Source organism: Odontesthes bonariensis, chromosome 8, assembly GCF_027942865.1.
Source record: "Odontesthes bonariensis isolate fOdoBon6 chromosome 8, fOdoBon6.hap1, whole genome shotgun sequence".
NCBI classification, from domain to species: domain Eukaryota; kingdom Metazoa; phylum Chordata; class Actinopteri; order Atheriniformes; family Atherinopsidae; genus Odontesthes; species Odontesthes bonariensis.
Window position 1 is genome coordinate 9,496,899 of NC_134513.1, and position 18,983 is coordinate 9,515,881.

An 18,983-nucleotide genomic window follows, 5' to 3' on the forward strand; every position below is an offset into this window, starting at 1 on the left:
TCCATTTCTGCCGTTTTGACATGCTCCTGCTCTCGAAAATAACTCCTCGCGGGCACACGTCAGAGCTTTTCATTAAATACTGAAGTATCGATCGTTGCCTCACATTTAACAGTCTGCATTTGGAGGTCAGAGAAGTTAGAGGATGATGCTACACACCTCTCTACCTAGCGGAGTAGCCAAGTCCCATACTGACCACTGGTGTTTTCACTATAGGTTTAATGATGATTAATGCTAAATTGATGTAATACTACTAATAAAGCAGATTAAAATGCCACAAACAAAGTACATATATACGTTATTCTTTTGTATACTGCACTTGGTGTCGGTGTTGCTGCCACCAACTGCTGGTGTGAGGTGTGGAAACTATCCAGTCAACAGTAAGCAAGTGATGAGCACTGCCTGCACTGGTTTTTATGCGCACCACTTTTGAGTTAATTGAATACCATATCAGCTCTGTTTGTAGTTTGTAGTCTGTTTGTAGGAGGAGAGGAAAGGAGATTAAAAGTATGCAACGCTGTGTGAGACTTTATGACTTTGTTAGCACTTGATGGTTAGACGGTTCCCAGTGGATTTCCAGTGCTGGCAGAGTCACTTGGAGAATACATACAGATCAGTGGTGGAGATTGTACTGTTTGTGAAAGTTGAATTCTTGAAGCCTGTCCTCCCCCGACTTACATGCATAATCCAAAGGGCAAGATTTATGAGCTCTATGTACATCGACTCCTCATGCCTCCTATCAGACACGAGCCTCAGAGCCTCAAAACATGTGCAGCCTGCCTCTCCATTCAGTCGTCATTAACTCCAGCACAAGGAGGCAGATTAATTCATGAGCTTTTCGGCAGGTGGGAGAGGGAGAAAGGTTAACATAACAGGAATGAATCACTCTGCCATTGTTTCGTCTTGCGCGCTCCTTTTGTGGCTCTAATGATTTTAGTGCCACTCAGAAAGTGTCCTTTACTCTTTAAATGGATTTATTTTCGTCTCGCCCTCCTAGCTAAACTACTGTAGCATGTGAATACATTGCGTATGTTTGAAATCGATCAAGTTTATTTATTTATGCCACTACCAGATGGTCCTGATGGTGATTTTACGCTGTCGCAGGTGTAATAATTTACATTATAACCTCAAAATGCCTCTCACTGTGGCAGCCAATTTAGATGTAGTGTCTATGGGCAACATATTCATGGAAGAAGATGGTTCTTTTGTCTCTCTGTTCTTTTGTCTCTCTTTTTCCTTCTAAATTTCTTGGACTATTACAGATGCCATTAAGCAACCCAAAGGAATTGAAACGCACCGGTGATCTCCCACAGAAACACATGTTCCAGGGGTCACTTGAACTTCACTTCTGATGTTGTCAACTTGCCGCATACCCCTATGGTGGGAAATAGTGTTTTACCCTGCTTGATAAAAAAGGTTACATAAATGCTGACTCCATCTGAAAACAGCCAGCGTGGTGAATTTAGCACTTTATTGATTAAATTAGTGTTAAAATGACTTGAGCCAGCAGCTTACGTTCCCATCTTTGTTTGCCTTCTCAACCTCCTGTATTCTTTATTTTAATACCCAGTTAGAGATCTCTGAATAGATAAAGAATACAGGCTCGAGCCTCTTTTTATTTACCTGTAGCTTCCTTTAATGAGACTGTTGATGAGGTGCGGTCATCCCCTTGAATGCTTTTATCTCTACACTTTATGTGTAGAGATAAAAACTTAGCTGTTTCGCTTAGTTGGAGTTGGCTAAGTAGGTTTTATTGGAATACGAGGCAGAGGGGAATTGCAAGTGTAAATATTGCTTTTCTGTAAGATTGAAATGGAGACACCAGAGTTTTATGACAAAATTTGTTTGACAGATTGACAGAACAAGTACACTTTTTCCCTCTTCTTATATGTGAACTGTCAAAGAAGTCACCTAGTGTTACTCAAAGTGTTTCCCCACCTGGGGAGGTGAGTCACCCATCCATCTACTGTATGGCTGTGGTGTTATTGCTCCTTTTCTTCGTTGCAGTCCTCTTTGTATTTATTGTTAATAACTGCTTACTGCTCTCCCATCATCCATTCATCCCTGCGACTGCACCACTGCCTTTTGATAGAGTGCTTATACATATATTATTCATTTGATTGACTCCCTCTAATCACCTCACAAGTGGAAGGAATTAATCACTCCAGAAATCCCGTCATTTGCATTCCGTTCTGGGAGTTTGGGTGATGCAGTTTGGGGAGTATTGTTTAAGCCAGATGGAGGCAACTGGAAAGGTGCAAGCTAGAAAATGAGCGCCACTTTGCTCACAGCCAAAAAAAATCAATGAGGCTGGATATTCAACCCCAGTCTGTGGTTTTTATGGTGGACCGTAAAAACCCTATTGAAAAAGTATATATGGCATGAGATGATTTCTCTGATGGTGAAATTGGATTAAGCCTTGTGTAAAACACAGACTCTGGGCTTTTTCCTCTCTGTCCTCTCCGTCTCTCCTTGTCTTGACTCACCTACACCACAAGCATTAAACTCTATAGGAGGAGGAACCTAATTAAATGGCTGAAAGTGACCATAGTGAGCACTATTAAAAGGATCCAATTAAAGTTTGAGCGGCGCTGGCAGCGGCGTTCTGGTGAGGGATTATTTGTGGAGTTGGAATTTGACCTGTTGCACAGAGAGGGTCGTACATTGGCTGAGGAGTGGATGATGGGTGGCTGGTGGGAGGGACTAATGAGCAGTTCCAAGTAATTGGATCCTAAATGAATGGACACCTCCATCAAAGAAGGAATGGAATACAGTTGGGTAACGATGTAAGAGAGATGATATGGAAATGGAAGGAAAGCGAAGATGCCATACACACATGCCCTGTTTGATTTGATTAAAGACTAAACGTCAGTTTTTGTTGACAATGCTATTCTGTTCCTGTTGAGGTTAAGTTTGATTCATGCTTCCTACTGTGTTTTTCAGTTGATAACCATAAAATATGCTTGACAGATAGAGTACAGAGAAACTTTTGTGCTTTCGTTAGTGGTGAGACGAATATATATATAGTTCACAACCTCTTTAAATCGCCCCAAAAAATGTCCTTCTTTAGACAGACAAAATGAGTGTAGGCGTGGTGGTGATTTGCTGCGACAGGATTGGCACCATGCAGTCATAGAGTCAGCCGTGAACTCCTCTGTTACACCAAAGTATTCTAAAGTCAAATGTGAGGCCATCTGTCCAACAGACAGGGTCATACAACAGGACAATGATCCCAAGGACACCAGAAAAAATAAAAAATAAATCAACAGCAGAAGAAAAAAAAAAGCAAGGTGTTACAATGACCCTTTCAAAGTCGTCTAAACTCAGCCTGATTGAAATGCTGTTGTGGGACCTTAAGAGAGCTTTCTTTTCTACCTGTATGGATTAGTTCTTAATTTAATTATGGTTTAGTTTGTAATTGATAAATTCCCATAACGCCGTATGGGCCAAAGTAATATCTGGAAATTCTGCTATAATAAATAAACTTGCACAGTAGAAAATATACGTCAAAACAAGCCAAAAGTGATCTCTTGCATTCTAAATGTGCACATTAAAGCTTTGTGCTCACCACTGCAAGCACAACAGGGTGAGGTTAACCTTCAAGTTAAATCTCTGTACTTTTAAAGCCTCAGCCGCATTTTCCCATCTTTTAAGTCCTAAACGAATAGTGGGATTAAACATGTTTGGACCCAGTCCAATGTTGAGTGAGATTTTTGTAAGTGGCAACCACTAAACAGTAGTGATGTGTGAAGATGAAAGTGTTTGTTTTTGCTACTGGTAGGCTTAGTTTTTTTTTTTTTTTTTTGGGGGGGGGGGGGAGGTTGTTTTCCTCGTGTCTCACAAAGGTAAGGCAAGGATTCCCACACAAGCTTGTGATCAAATCTCGTGGGAATTGGGTTGCAGGAAGACAGCAGTACAAACATGAGTGAGAGTAGATGGAGCCCACTGGGACAGCGTGGAGTTACGTCACAGAGTAAACGTTTAAGCAGTGTACAGAAGGATTAAACAACAATGGGTCATTTTTGCAAATTTCAAAGAATGGCAGCAAAATTATGAAGCTTTCACAGACTGCTTATCTGGCCTGTTGTGCCTACAAATGAATGTGAGCTGGATGTACTCAGCACCTCATAGAAAAACATGTCTGAAGTGATCTCTAAATTGCTAGTCACGCCTTTAATTTAAGAGCTTTTGTTTATTGCCGTTTGCATCGGCTACTTGGGAGAAACGAAATGCAACTGAAAGTTGAACATAGTGATTGTAGCTGCATCATGGATGGATAAGAAGAGCGGGATGTGGTTCTGTGGCTCAGCCTTGCCAGCAGTTTTTCTCAGCACAAAAAGCATTTTAACCCCACATCCATAAGTTACCGGATGTCTCCAGCCAAGACATAAAGGAACCTGTACAAAAACCTGCAAGTGGCGCATCAACTTGTGATGCAAACCAAGCGCACAGTGTTTGTACAGGTTCAGGAGAAAACAGATGCAAGGAAACACAGGCCTGATTTCAAATTCCTGGACTTGTTGATCAAAATGAAAATGTGAGGCTTTCAGAGTTCTGTACATCTCACTCTCACTTGCTGCGCCACTGCAGGTCGATAAGCAGGACATGAGCAGAGGTGATGGCAGCGTGAGATATCTTACCCTCTGGTATTAAAAGGCCAGGATCCCTTAGTGGGAGATGATTACCACCATGTAGATTGTGACGATTGTTCCAGCCTCTGTGACCCTTCGAGCTGTCAGCTCAAATCGCTCACCCAATCCAGAGAGGCCGCACACAAATTGGGTCTTGTGACGTTGCACCTGTTGACGCCGGGGGTCTGGGGGGGTGGATGGTGTGGGATAGCTGGCTTGAAATGAGGGTTGATGGCACACTTGTTCATCTGGTGGCCAGCCTGAGGCCTCAGGCTAAGCAGTCGTGACGGGGTGTTGTAAATGAATAAAAGCGGCACGGGCCATCCCAACAGATTGTGTCATTGTTTGTCATTGTAATGTGCTCGAGCCAGCGTAGCTCTGGCTGGGGGGGGATTAGGCTGACACAGCAGCACGTTCTCATCCCCGATCACTGCAAATACACTCTGAAAAAACACCCACCTCAGGGCCCACATATCCAAACGGATGACATCAGCTTTCCCTTAATCTGTCTACATCTCTGCCTTCTTTTCTCCTCTCTTTAACCTGCGCATTGTTGCCTGTGTGTGTACGTGTGAATGTGTGCTGGGATGCGGCAAAGAAACCTGCTCTCTGCAAAGAAAACCAAAGGACCCCCCTGTAATTTTTCGAGCATGTGTTTTGGAAATCCTTCTAGATTAAAGTTTGTTTGTTTGATTGCTCGCTCAGCTGCTGTCTGTCAGCGGTCTCCTCCACAGTTCCGGTTTATCATTAGGGCCCTCTTCTTTATTTCACCTCCTCCACTGCGTGCAAACATGATGGCTTTTAATCCCCATGGTGGTTAAGATGTAGAGCAAGACAAAAGGAGTCTTCTTTAATGGACGGAGGAGCGAGAGGAAATACAGGAAGCGTGAGATGCAGTAAAGGGATTCATTGACATCTTTATGCCAGAGAGACTTACGCAACGATAGAGGAGCTCGCTTTGATTTAGTTCTCTACGATAACAGATTTCATGATGACATCCCTGTGTAGGGGCTGCTTTACACTGAGTGTATTTATCTTATTTATAGGATAGTATTGTAAATACGTTCATTGAGTTACATTTTAGATGGCAGCCTTACTTGCTGTTTTAGTATCCATTTAAGATATCTTGAAGAAATTACATACCAGTTCATAGGAAAAACAACCTCATATGCATTGATTTATTGCATTGATTTATTAAAACATAAGTTTTGATTAATTATTTTTCCATTTGAGAATCATTTCATCTCCACCAAGCAGCCCAACACCAGGGCATTTTACAGTTATATGGAGTAGACAGCGAAGGGGTCCTAGAATTGGGCATATTTGAGTGTCCATTCGCAATGTAAACTGGTTGCTCGTGAACTAGGGGCTTCCGTAGGGGCTTCCGTAGGGCCTAACTGCCCCGCTGCTCTTAACCTGTCAGGGACTACAAAAACTGGGTTGGGTTATTCCACAATGGCCACTGAGGCTTACCAAATTACCATACCTGACGGCTTTTTCAGTAGTGCGGGTTATTAGTGGGCTGAAATTGAATAATTTTATCAGCTTTTTGGCTGGCACCAAGCACATTTGGAAAGCACTGCCTTGGTGCTTGATCTAAATTAGGGGGTATTAAATACACTGTAACGCTCTATGTAAGTTATTGTCGGAACTGGAATAAGATCTGAAGTAAACTTGTTTTCAAGTATGTAAAATTTGCACTTGCACACATTTAAATGAAAGATGAGCCATCAGTGTGTTTGGATATAAACAAATTGCGTTTCCGGAGAAAGAAAAAAACTGCATTGCTCCTTTTAATGTGTTCAACCTGTGAAAATATACTTAGTTACTTTTATCTTAAAGTGTGAGCAACACCAGTTAGAGGCTCAAATATTTACTTTTGGAATATTCATACAAGTTCTTAAACTCTGTGCAAATCTCAGATTAGCTGAGCATCTTTAAACCTTATGAAGTGAAAATATTAATGCATCACATCAACCAATCAACAGAGGAATCTTATCACATGTCAAAAGGGTTAACATAAGCCACAACCTGTTGAAATAAGATGTCATTTGGCAGGATGTTGAGGTTTCTACTTTGGCTTCTCACTAACATGATTGGATCATCATAATCTCAAGCTGCTTTGCTTCATCTTCTCGCATGAGCTCGTAGCATCCATGCAGCTTCAGACGAGTATTTGCATTAACTAGCCATGTGGCGTTAACATAGACGGTTCAGGAGGAGTCCTCTTTTGAATTTGTGAGTAATAAAAAAACAGTTTGAAAAATACCCTCGGAGTTGTTGGCTGAGCAGATATATTATTGCTGTATTTGTCAAGCAATGAGGGGTGGCTGCTGTGAGCTGACAAGCAACAAAAAACACCTGGACAGGAACCATTTTGCAGATAATAAAACACCTGGGACTGTTTACTCAAGAGGTAACATTCGTAAAAATGATTTGTTAAATAGGAGAAAAGGAGGTAAGCTATCCTCTGCCACTTTCTCCCCCTCTGCTGGTCTGTCTCCTCAACAACCAATAAAATAGAAGATTCATTTAAAGGATCCTTGTGAATGCTGTCGGATGGAAAATGTAGATTTAAGATGGTGGTTACACAGTTCTGTTTTATGAATATTGTTGATGTGCCCACCCTCCCTCTCCCCACCTCTGTATCTGTTTATCAGCCCTCCTGTTTATTTCCTCTCTGTTACAGGCGGTCTACGTAGCACCTCCTTTAGGGCAGAACTATTACTGGAACTCAGGGGAGGCCAGCAGAGGGCCAGCAGGCAGGGGAGTGTGGTTCAGTGTCTGGCTTTCTCCAATTTATCCCACATTACTGGCTGTCAATAAGTGTGTACCCATTCTCACTGAACTCGAATGAACCTGAAAATATCATTTAGTGGGCTTTAGCCCCCCCCCAAGAAAAGTCCAGGTCATTGCTCGAGAGTGAGGTTTTGTGTCTGCTCTTTGCTAGTGTACCAAAGCATTCGCTATGATTAGGCTGCAAAGCACCAATATTAACTTTCATCTTCAGCACAGTAAAAACGGCATCATTGCTCTGCACTCCCAGCTGAGTATACTTTATTACTGCTTAAATGATGTGTAATCACAGTTTATTAAGTCCCTGCTCTATATCATCAGTGAAAACAGTGAAACACAACATTGTTACAGTCGCTGTCCATGAAGGCAAAGTGCAGTGAAAGCAGCTTTCTGTGCTGCAGTGCCACAGTTCGCTGTCCTCCATCAGTCCATTCACCCACAGGCGGCAGGCAGGCGCTGAATGAGAAACTAATCCATCCCTCTAATGCAAGGGCATTACAGCTGCCCGTCACTTCCTAATTGGCTAATGGCTAGATTAGAATGGTTACAATAGGCCATGCTGACGCCGTTTTGCCCAGTTGTTACAGAGAGTTTCGGGGCGTAAAAGGGCAGGACCTTTCCGACACATCCGGCCCGAAGCTATTGTCCGCAAAACTGGTCTGTTGTATCAACACAGAAAGGCATGGTGAGCTCTACTGGAGGACCTAAGCAGGCTTTAAACTAGATTATCCCATCTTTAACCGTAACCTCTTAACACCAGCAGATCTAATACACCTGAACTTGATGCTTTTGAACGTTTGGAGCCGCATGAGGAACATAGAAGTTTCTGCTTGTTGTGATGTTTCCAAAATGGATCCACACTGATACGGCACAGAATAATATCCAGAAGAAACTCAATTCCAAGCATTATATGCATCTGCTTGTGTGATTTATGTTGTGCAGGGACTGTAAATGCATCAATTTCAAATGATTTATAGTCCAAATGCTGAAAAAGTAAGGACACTGGATAAAACGCAAATAAAAACAGAATACAATGATTTGCAAATCTCATAAGCCAGCATTTTATTCACAACCGCACATGGAAAACATCAAATGTTGATTCATTTTACGCTTATTGAAACATATTCGCTCGTCTTAAATTTGATAATTTTTTTTTTTTTTTTACCATTTTGAAATCAAAACTAATCCATTTGAATTGATAATCAGAATGGGAGTTTAACGTCTCCCAAACCCTGGCTTTGACTCTGTGTGAATGTGCAGAACAGACAGAAGCTCAGTCTGGATGAATTGCTCTGTGAATTTGGAATTTGTTCATGTAGAATATGAAACTAATAAGAGGGAACTGGAAGGAAGAGATAATGGGGTTTGATAGGAGATGCTTCAATAGATGATGGATTAATACTTTTTGATCTTTTCTAGTAATCTGTTACAATTCTCCTTGGTTAAAAGCAACATTTTTGGGAACAGATGGCTGTCAAGGCAACCAACACAATGAATTCAATTCAGTATATTCATATCGGGGCCTTTTTTTGTACAGAAACAGTTGCCTCAAAACTCAGGACAGAACAGCTTCAGAGAGACGAGGCACATTTATTCCTTAGACTTTCTCTGCTTTTTTATTTTCCACATAAAATGCCAAATACTTACTTTTAAGCCCATGAAATGCACTTCAAATCTATCTCTCCGCAGTCATGCATTACCGCCTTTATTTTGAGCCTCCGTGTATATTCAGTAAGACGGGCTCTGCTGTTCACATTCAGCAAAATCAAATGCATTAGAGACTAAAGTTTCTGTCACACGTCATAGTTTCATTTAGTTTTCTCCCCTCCCCTCTATAGCTGTTTGGAAAGGATTTGTTTGAATGCTCGTGGTAAAATCTTTTTTTTTTTTTTTTTTTTTTTTGTCAGGCTCAGCACACACGCTTTGTTTGTCCTTTCATAAACACACAACACGGACTCTGTCTGCGATGCTTCGGGATATTCTCCGGATAGAAATGCTTTGTTTCAAATGGGGACCCAATCGTTCTGCTTTCCAGAGATCGTCTGGGGCCAGTTGAGCCTTTTCTTATTGCCTACAGTCAGGTTTAGATTGTGCTCAGACTGCAGTGATTATACTTGTCAATGCGCCAACTGTGAGGCAGAGCACAGGTCACACATTTAATCTGCTATATTTTTATTCACATAGAGATTGCTTAGAGCCATTCTGTAGGAGTCCCAGTGTGAGCCCACTGCAGGTGATAGGGGCATCCGGTCGGCTTGAGAACACACTGGAGAGCAGAAGGGTGACTGACTAGACAACAATACAAGCTATTCTCATCCATTACTCTTTTGCTTCACATGCACTCACTTCCTGACCTCACTCTTCTTACCTCTTTTTCTTTCCTTGTTGTGAGACTTTCGGTCCCATTAAACCAGGAATATCCTCTCTGTGACCACAGCAGAGGGCAAACGACCTGCTGTTTACGGGTGCACTTTTGATTGCCATCATCTGTTTTGCTCTGCAGTCTTGGAGGACTCCCACAAGCCCCCGAGTTATAACGGTGGATTTATACCTTTCTTTAATAGTGCACAGAGGTGCTGCTGTGGATGCTGTCAGCGTATGAATTAATCACAGCTCACGCTGTCGCATTTTATCCGTTTCCAGCATCACTGAACTAAAAAAACATCCATAATCAAGCCATATTATGCTTTAACTACACGGCATACTACAAGTTCACATCGTGTTCATTCATCCATTCACCTCTATTTCCTGTTTTTGTCATTGTGCGTTCCAGTTATTTCTTTCTTTTTCTGCCTTGTTTAATTTTCCCATCTGTTGTCAATCAGCTGATTATTCCACACCTGTGCTGTATCAGCTCATCACTGACACTAGTATCTTCTTTTTTTTTGCCTTTGCCAGATTGCCTCTCCACAGGATTTTCTGTCTGGTCAACCATTCCAGCTCTCCTTTTTCAGGGTTCCCTGCGTCTCCAAGTCTCTTAGCGTAGTTTGGGAGCTTTTGGATTGTTTCACATTCTGTTTTTGGGGCTTCAGCATTCAACCCAACCCCTTGTTTTTGTTTCCATGCCGCTTGCCTCCCCAAGCGTGACTTTCAGACTTAATCCAACTTCTCTGTGTCTGCATGTGGCTCCTCTCGGTGTGAGCTTATTACAGATTAAGGAGTTTGCATTATCTACTGCTCGCTGTTGTAAGCAAAACAATTTCCTTGGAATGAATGATAGCTGAAATGATCACACATGAGCAAATGGGCTCCAGAAATAACAGGCACATTTGCAGTTCCAAACAACAGAGAATTAAGGTGTAAGTACGTCATTAAATATCCCCTCCTCATAAATCGCTTCAGACAGGCTAGTTGCAGCTTAAATATGTTCCAACTCAAAGTATCAAGAAACAACATATGGCTTTCCAAGTAGAAATGAGTCTTTTGCGCATGCCTCCGTTACTGTTGATTTATTTCTTCTTTTTTAAGTTTGTGTAATGAAATGCTCGAACAGTTTTAACATCTGTTCGCCGCAAGGGTTTTATTTGCTTGTTGTCATTGCAAGTAGCAAGATAAGTTTGTGGGTTACAGTCGCACCTATTTCAGTGACTGCTTCCCACTCTCCTGAGTCGAACCAGAAACACAGAGGAAGGTTTAAGGATAGACGCTCTTTTAAAATGGCAGAACAACACACACAAATATTCAATCTGAATATGCCCACCAGACGTCTGTATGGAAAGCATTGCAAATATGATAATATACCTTCTTAAAAGCATCATCTTTTGCTTAAAAGTTGCATGATTTTATCAACTAAACAGAAATGTGACCCACATACGGTGTTTTGAAACTTGATCGGCATTGTGGTTGCCTCCTTTTAGACATTGTCACCTCAGAGATGTCCCTAAGAGAAGATGCTGCTAAAAATAGCTCAACAACATGAAAGGTCTTGTGTTTGTTTGTGCTGCTCCGTCTGTAGCTCTGCCTATGAGGGAGGCTAATCTGATGGATACACAAGCCCCCGTGCACAGTCGAGCGGCTCTGTTCTGGACGTGCCGCACACACACAAACAAGTTGTAGACAATCGCTTTGTAAAAACGGCGCTCCCTGCCTCTCGTTTGCTTTCATAAGCGCTAACAAATCGCTCTGCTTGCGAGTTCCAGTTTGATGTTCGAGCTTTGAAGGTTTGCGCTCTTCTTCACGGGATGGTACATTCATGCAGGGTTCCACTTTATTCCACATGATTGTCATATCACGGTCATGTGCTTCTGAAAAACTGATCAAACAGCCTTCTCTGGGTGGAGTTTCTCTTTCAACAGGACAGTTATTGAAGATATTCGCATGGTGAATAAAATTGAGAGGACATACAGCTTATATGCTTGCAGCTTATTAAAGGCAGAGACATAAACGAGAGAATTAACCCATGAGTGTTTGATTCTCACTCTTAGGGGTTGGTTATGGAGCTGCTGCTCCATAGGGGGAAGGGGAATACTGAGTCAAACTTACTCAAGTTTTTGGATGTGACTGAACTTCATTTGATCTTAATGTAACTGCGTCTCTTAACCATATTAATCACACGTTTAGAATTTGTTTCTGTTTCCAACATGCCTCCCGTAAATATTGCTTGGCCTGATCAACCTTCAACGTGTTTCATCCTTTCGTTCTGTACACTGAACCCTTTAGAAGCAGGGAGATGAGGAGAGGCAGCAGACCCAATCTCCCCTAATACTTATTTTGAAGTGAACCAAGGAAAATTAAAAATTTCACCCTGTCTGGCTTTTGAGTGTATCCCATTTTCCCCACTAATTTCAGTAATGTACTCTTTATAGTGCAGTTAAATGTGATAATCAGCATTTATGGAAATGCTTCTGGCTTCCCTTTGCCCACATCTTTACAATACTGAATCAAGGGTGATCAGTGGCACAGTTTCCCTTCTAGCTTCAACACTCACAGATGGGGAGGATATATGCCATAGCGAGGGTCTAACAAGTGTGTTTTACAGGCTCTGCTTTTATTGTAAGCAATCCTCTCCTATGTGAAAACCCATTCAGCACCTCAGGGGTAGAGTGCTGTGTGTTATCACAGCTGGGATCAGTTCTAACAAGTGTAATTAGCACACGGCTATGAGAAAGTATTTAGGAAGTTGTTTGTGCCACAGTCTAACATTGTAAACACTTTGACACACTGAGTTTTAGTAGCTGAGGTAGAAATAATGGCTGTGTCAGCAAACTTGGCTTAAAAAGCTTTTATTGCAGGGTAAAACATTCATGTCACCTCTGTGACGTAGTCAGCTGGCAGGACCGGAGCCTTCCGTCGGGTCGTCCTCAACAGGCTGTCAGCTTCATGCAAATTGACTTGATTTCACCTTTTGGTGTCCAAATTGCATCATTTAGCTCCTGAATTGGTGCCTTGCCTTCCCTCCCCCACCTGAAGTCTCGGCTGAGCAAGGGAGAAAAAGGCAAAAAGAAGTAAAGAAGGGCACTTAATGAAAAGAGCTCTGTGAGAGTCGGTGCGTTTCAGCTCTGGCTTGTTCAATTTTTTTTCAAAAGGACCGGCAAAGAATGGCCTTTATTTAAGGTTTCCCTTCATTCAGCAGTGATGCTAAATGATGATCTCTCCCCTCTCTTTTCCCCCCGCAGGCACCACCAGGCAGCCAAAGGAGGGAGAGGTCCCAGGGGTGGATTATAATTTTGTGACTGTTGACCGGTTTATGGAGTTGGAGAAAAGCGGGGCCCTGCTGGAGAGCGGAACATATGAAGGTAAGGACTTTGTGAAGTCACGCTTCAAAAAACACACGCGTGACGGGCTGTCATTCTTCTTTGTGACGGTTTCCACTTTGTTAAAGAACGTCTGCTTCAACGTGACACACCAGGCATTTTTCTCTGAGTGAGTGGCAGCAGTTTGAATGAACGCTGAGACAGGACTTATCATTCCCCGTCCACACTGCACCCACACGCTCAAGAATGCTTCCTTCCATCTATCTTTTAGTGTCATCAGTTATGAAGGACACTGAAAGGAGTCCTCTGTAAATTCTGAATAGGGAAAACGAAACGCACATGCTCACGCGGTGTCTTCATTTTGCCTTTCTCTTGGCTCAGTCCTTGAGCAGCAGCAGCTCCTTGGTTTCTTAATCAAAACAAACAGGCCCATTCTACCTTCTTTTCTGTCATCAGAGAGGCTGCAGGCTTGGATTTTTAAACTCCTCTCAAAATGCAGCCCGTGGTCCGACTGACCACCTCCAACTCTCAGGAGACCCCTGCCATTATAGAGATAACATGTAGCAGCTAACTTTTTCCTCTCCCACCTGACTTCATTCTCAGCCGTCTGCCAGTCCTGGAAAAAATGAAATTGTAGGTTGGTTTAAGAGAATTGCCAGAAGTGATGTTAGATCCTTTTTGGCGATGGGAGCCGCTTCCCACAGGGGAGAAAGGAGGCAGAGCTTCTCCTGCATGGGCGATTGGCCGTCATTCCGTGTTTTATAAGTGTTAATAATTTAATAGCCAATTGGATGTAGAAGAAAGGGAGAAACAATCAATTTTAAATGGAAGATTAGTAAGAATCAGTCGGCTGCTGTAAAACTAACTGAAAACTTACAAAAAGTTTCCTAAAAAAAAAAACAGTGAACTCCTGACATCTCTCTGTTCCACTCAGTGTTCGAGCTCGTAAATTTCCCATTTACTTACTTTAATTACCGAAGAGTGTATAAAAAAAAATGTCCACATACATGTTGTCACCCCCTTTTTAAAGTCTGGCAGTTCCAATGCTCCTTCAGAGCCAAATCTGGAACCAGTCGCCTGGGTTTCAACAGCCAAACCAAGAGCGAGCTGCCAGGAAAACTAGTGCCAGTGGCACCAATACTTTTATTGGCCCAGAACCAAGACCCACATAACTCAATTTACCAAAAAAGGACGTGAAAAACGAGGCTTGTGTTGTGTCTAGTCTGCTTAATCCAAAGAAGAAATAAAAACAGAGCCAGTTGGGACCATTGAATCCAGCACATTATATAAATGCTGTGTAGTATTGCAAACAGCTGTCAAAAATGGTGACGGCTCTTTACAGAAGCATTCATTAATAGTGATGATAATACAGTAGCGATGTTAAAACATCAATCAATAGAGAAAATAAGGCTCCAAATAATAACAATTTGGAGCTGTGGGGGAGACGTGTTGTTTCATTGCACAAAAGTTCAGACTGAACTCCGGGGATATTCAAAGAAAATTAATTGTTCGGACAGATTTATATGCTGACGTAACGCCGTGATTCCATGCTGGTTCTCTTGCTTGTGAAAAAGCAGGCACGTTACTCAGCTTCCTAGATGAACTAACACTGAGCCGGTTGCTTGCACCGGTCCCAGAAACAGCTGGTCACACCACCCGCTGGTTTATGAACCAGGAAATGCACACAGACGGACTCCTGGACTGTCAAACTGGCCCGACAGTAACAAGGAACATAACCTGCATGCTGGGAGGAAACAATCGAATACAATGCTGTGTGCCTTCCACAAGCACCGTTTGTGGTAGAAGTCCTGAGTGGATCGGAAACTGTTTCCAATTATGTCCTGTGCTGTCTGAGCCACTCTGTAGTGTTTTCTGGCTGTTGGAGCTGGAGCCGATCCCGTAGCATACTGTGACGCTGCCGCAGCAGCCCGGCAGCAGGTTGGTGCACCTGTAGAAGTTTGTGAAGATGCTGGTGTCCACCCTGAATTCCCTCAGTCAATGGTGCTGCTGGCCAGCCTTTCTGGACACTATGTCATCGTGTAGGGACACTCTTTAACAGTGAAGTTAAAAATGAATAAATAAATAAAAATAAAAAAACCTGCTTCAGTTTTTTCCGCAGCTCTTTTCCTTGACCTCAATGGAAAACGTCATGAGGTAAAGGGAAGATGGCTGGAAAGATTCTTAAGGACTTAGGAAAAGACAACCGCACCGCAATGAGAATCTGACCACACTTACACAAAGCTGTAATGTGGGTCTGCAGCCCTGAAGCTACAGATGTTCAAGAACTATACTGCAAAAAGTGCTTCAGATACTTCGTTTATTGCATTCTTCTCAGATTAGGTTACGTCGTATATATCACATTAGAGATTGCATCGACGAATACTTTATGGTCAAAGTTCGTAACTGGTGGCCGGACGGAATTGTGGGAAAGAATTATGGTCTCGAAAGAAGAGGCTGCTTCAAAGTAAGACGGGAAATGGTGTAGGAATTTACCCCGAAACCTTCAGTCATGGCAATTACCACGTGGAGTTACAGTTTTGTCACGCAAAGGATGGATATTGCAACAGTTTTGTGTATCTGTTGGGCGGCAGCCAAAACTTCCCTGTCGTTAAAGGGGATTTTTAACAACCTTAAGCCTCAGCTGACAATGTCGTGAAGATGATGCCAGTAAGACAAAATGGCTACTGGTTGTTCCAGCTGGACATCAGTTGGAGTCTGGATGTACAGTCCAGATTAACTGCTAAATTACAAGTAGTTAGTTTCTTCCAAAGCTCACTACTTTGTTTCAGTTAACTGCAATCCGCATAATGTCACAGAGAGCGACGTTTCGAGTGCTTCAATTCAGTTGAATATGTGAGAAAACTGTTATTTACTTGTGACAGAAATGAAGATGAACAAGGGGGTAGCACCTAAAAAGGTCATTTTGCAGTCATTTTGTTTGTTTTCTTTACCGAGAGTCCTTCATACCTTCCTATTGTGTCTGTACTCTCATTAAACACCACCCTTTTAAAACCATGTGAAGGAAGCAACCACAGTTATTTTACTCCCTGAATGGTATAGTATTGATATGCTTCACTTTAGTTACATTTTTAAAACAGAAGTGTAAATTCTTCTTGAACCATCCGTCGTCTGTTAGGCATAAATCTTCATCTTCCCCTTTTCTCATGCACAACTAACGAGGGTTGGTTGCGCATGAGAAATGATTTAAAGCATGGCAAAGTAACACCTCGTGGCAGAATGCACAGCAGAGGAAGCATTGTGTTTATGTGCTGCAGGTAGTCTCTAAACTGATGGTTCTATTCGCCTTTTTTGCTCTTCCTTAGATATTTGAGGAAGGATGTGACACTCAAAATATCACAGCAAATATGTTTTATAGCCAGGTGATGTGCGGAACTCTTCTGGATGCTTTTTCATCCGGCAACTACAGTCATTAACGTCGCTGATGCTTTTTCCTTCATGCCCTTTTATTTCCAAGTCATTTACTGTCTTTGAGGAGCGCAATGATCATTCATCTAGGCTAATATACATAATCAGCCATTATTTCATAAATGTGGGCCGATACGGCGAGACATTCTTGGAAGAAATTTGCAAGCACACCCAATATGATGATAAAATCATTGAGCCTCTCTTCTGTTTCCTGTCGCTCCTTTTTAAAGGTTCCATCGTTCCACAATTCCACCACTTCTCGACTTCAAAGTCGAGGTGTGTGTGTGATGCTGTTTTTTAATTAAGTTTGCACATGGACATGGAGCATGCTTTGTTAGTGGAAAATCTCCAGCTTGTCGGGGCTCTGGGATTTGAGCCTGTGCTTCAGGGGCTCTATCCCCGACAGTCCTTGCAATCTTTTCACAGCTACTCTTCCCCCATCCCTCAACGCAGGCCTCCTGTTTTCCACAGCATGAAGATGATGTTTCAGTAGGTCTTTCCAATACATCAGGAGATACTAATGGATGGTTTTTTTTAATCTTTCTGGCTGTTTTGGAGTTTTTTTTTTTTCTCTCATTCTTGAGCCCAGCGCATTAAAATAGTCCCAGTGGAATTTACGTTCTGTTCGTTGAGTTGAATAAATAGTTTGATAGTTTAAATAATTTGCATTTATCTGTATGGTTTGAAAACGTCTTGACAAGCCTGAGAGCCACAACCCTGCCTATACTACAGTCACCTTTTGATTTGAAAAGTCAGGTAATTCAATAAAAAGAAACAGCAGACACATGAAGTTATGAGGTTTTCACAGTGACTGATGGAGGCAGTCAGAGGCTGCTGCCAGTATTCATATCGAATGATAGCGAAAAGGTAAAATCAACTTTGAATACTGCGTGAGGTGGTTTTGAGCCAAGTCAAAAGTTCCCAGAGGAAGGCAGTTGCTTCTGACCAGAGACGGAAACTGAGAGAGAGCTGTGCTTAATATTCAATCCAAGCTTTGCAGAAACACGACGGAAATTCAAGCATGGGCTGGTAAGCGATTGATGTGCAGAGGCAGAAGATGGACTGGTGCGGCAGCAGCCAAAAATAAATAAATAACAATACAAATGATTGAGATGGGTTCACAACGAGCTGTTTTCAGGTCAAGATGTTTTGCCTTTACAAATATGCATGGCTTTGTGCAGCTGTTAGCAGTGAGTTGTAATATTGTAAGGCGTGATGTGATCTTGAGCTCTCAGCTTGCGTTTTCATGGATTAGCCGGATTTGACATGGAGAAAAAAAACACCTCATCCACCCTGTGGATGTGACAGCCATCTCACAAACATAAGCCCGCTTCAGTCATCCTTACTTTCTTCACTCTTTGGGCCTTTTTGCAATTTCCTCTTTTATGTTTCTCTCTTTCTGTCTCTCATTTCCTACTCTGTTTGCACTTATATTATAACCTTGCAAGTTATTTTTTTCTCACTTTTATGAAAATCAAATACAGGTTGTATTAACTATTCTTACCTGTCTTTGTTGCCCTTCGGGGTTGTCATAAGATGAAGTATTGATTTCCCACACTCTGCCAACATGTCTAAACCCTCTGTGAAATAGCTACATGGGGCTTTATAGTAAATTCTTACATATGTTAACATCTACGCCAGATGACAATGATAACAAACATTTTTATCAGCAATAATGCTCTCTGAGCTTATATCACTTTTGGAATGAGGATTTCTGTTCCTAAAGCTTTGCCACTGGTGTGATAAAAATCACTTGAAATGAGCAGCAAGAAATAGAATTCCTGAGTCTAAATGTCTTCCTGGTCTTAATTTTTATTGCAGATAACTTTTACGGCACCCCAAAGCCACCAGCCGAGCCCAGCGCTCTGCTGCTAAATGTAACAGACCAGCTGCTGCCGGGCGCCAGACCCAGCTCAGAGGGCAAGAGGAAGCGTAACAAGTCAGTCAGCAACATGGAAAAAGCTAGCATCGAGCCCCCCGAGGAGGAGGAGGAGGAGAAGCCCATCGTCAATGGCAACGGCGTTGCTATAACCCCAGGTCAGCCCCCGACAACAACTCTATAGACACAGAGGCAAAGGTCGGCCGAGCTTCGTCACGACAGCCAGGTTTGAGGTCCTACTTGGGCTCAGAGTCTGATGGGCTTTCACAGTTTTAAGATACTGCAACAGAATCCTCAAGGGTGGTTGCTTAGCAACAGAGGCTGTAACAGATTGCTTTTACACGGGTTCCTTGAAAAAATGGTTTTAATGTAGACCTTTAATTGGTCACACAAATATATTTGCACGCTATTTAATGACATGATATGTACTCTGTGAATTATAATGGTCTCTCGCACAAGTGATTACCTCTCCAATCCAGTTTGTTGTTGAAGTGCTGTCGCTCTCTAGACTTTGGTGTCATTCATCAGGTATTATTATGGAAAACTGTGTCTGAGCAGATA

General features: G+C 42.3%; 1 protein-coding gene across 8 annotated transcripts in view; it reads left to right on the top strand.

Annotated features, from left to right (window-relative positions):
• The window catches only part of magi2a (membrane associated guanylate kinase, WW and PDZ domain containing 2a), a 206,139-nt gene that overhangs the window by 99,458 nt on the left and 87,698 nt on the right, over positions 1-18,983 (top strand). For all 8 annotated transcript variants that reach the window (XM_075471589.1, XM_075471590.1, XM_075471592.1 and 5 more), the window contains exons 3-4: positions 13,040-13,159; positions 18,365-18,580. In XM_075471589.1, coding sequence (XP_075327704.1) covers positions 13,040-13,159; positions 18,365-18,580 — 336 coding nt within the window. The remainder of the gene's footprint in view (positions 1-13,039; positions 13,160-18,364; positions 18,581-18,983) is intronic.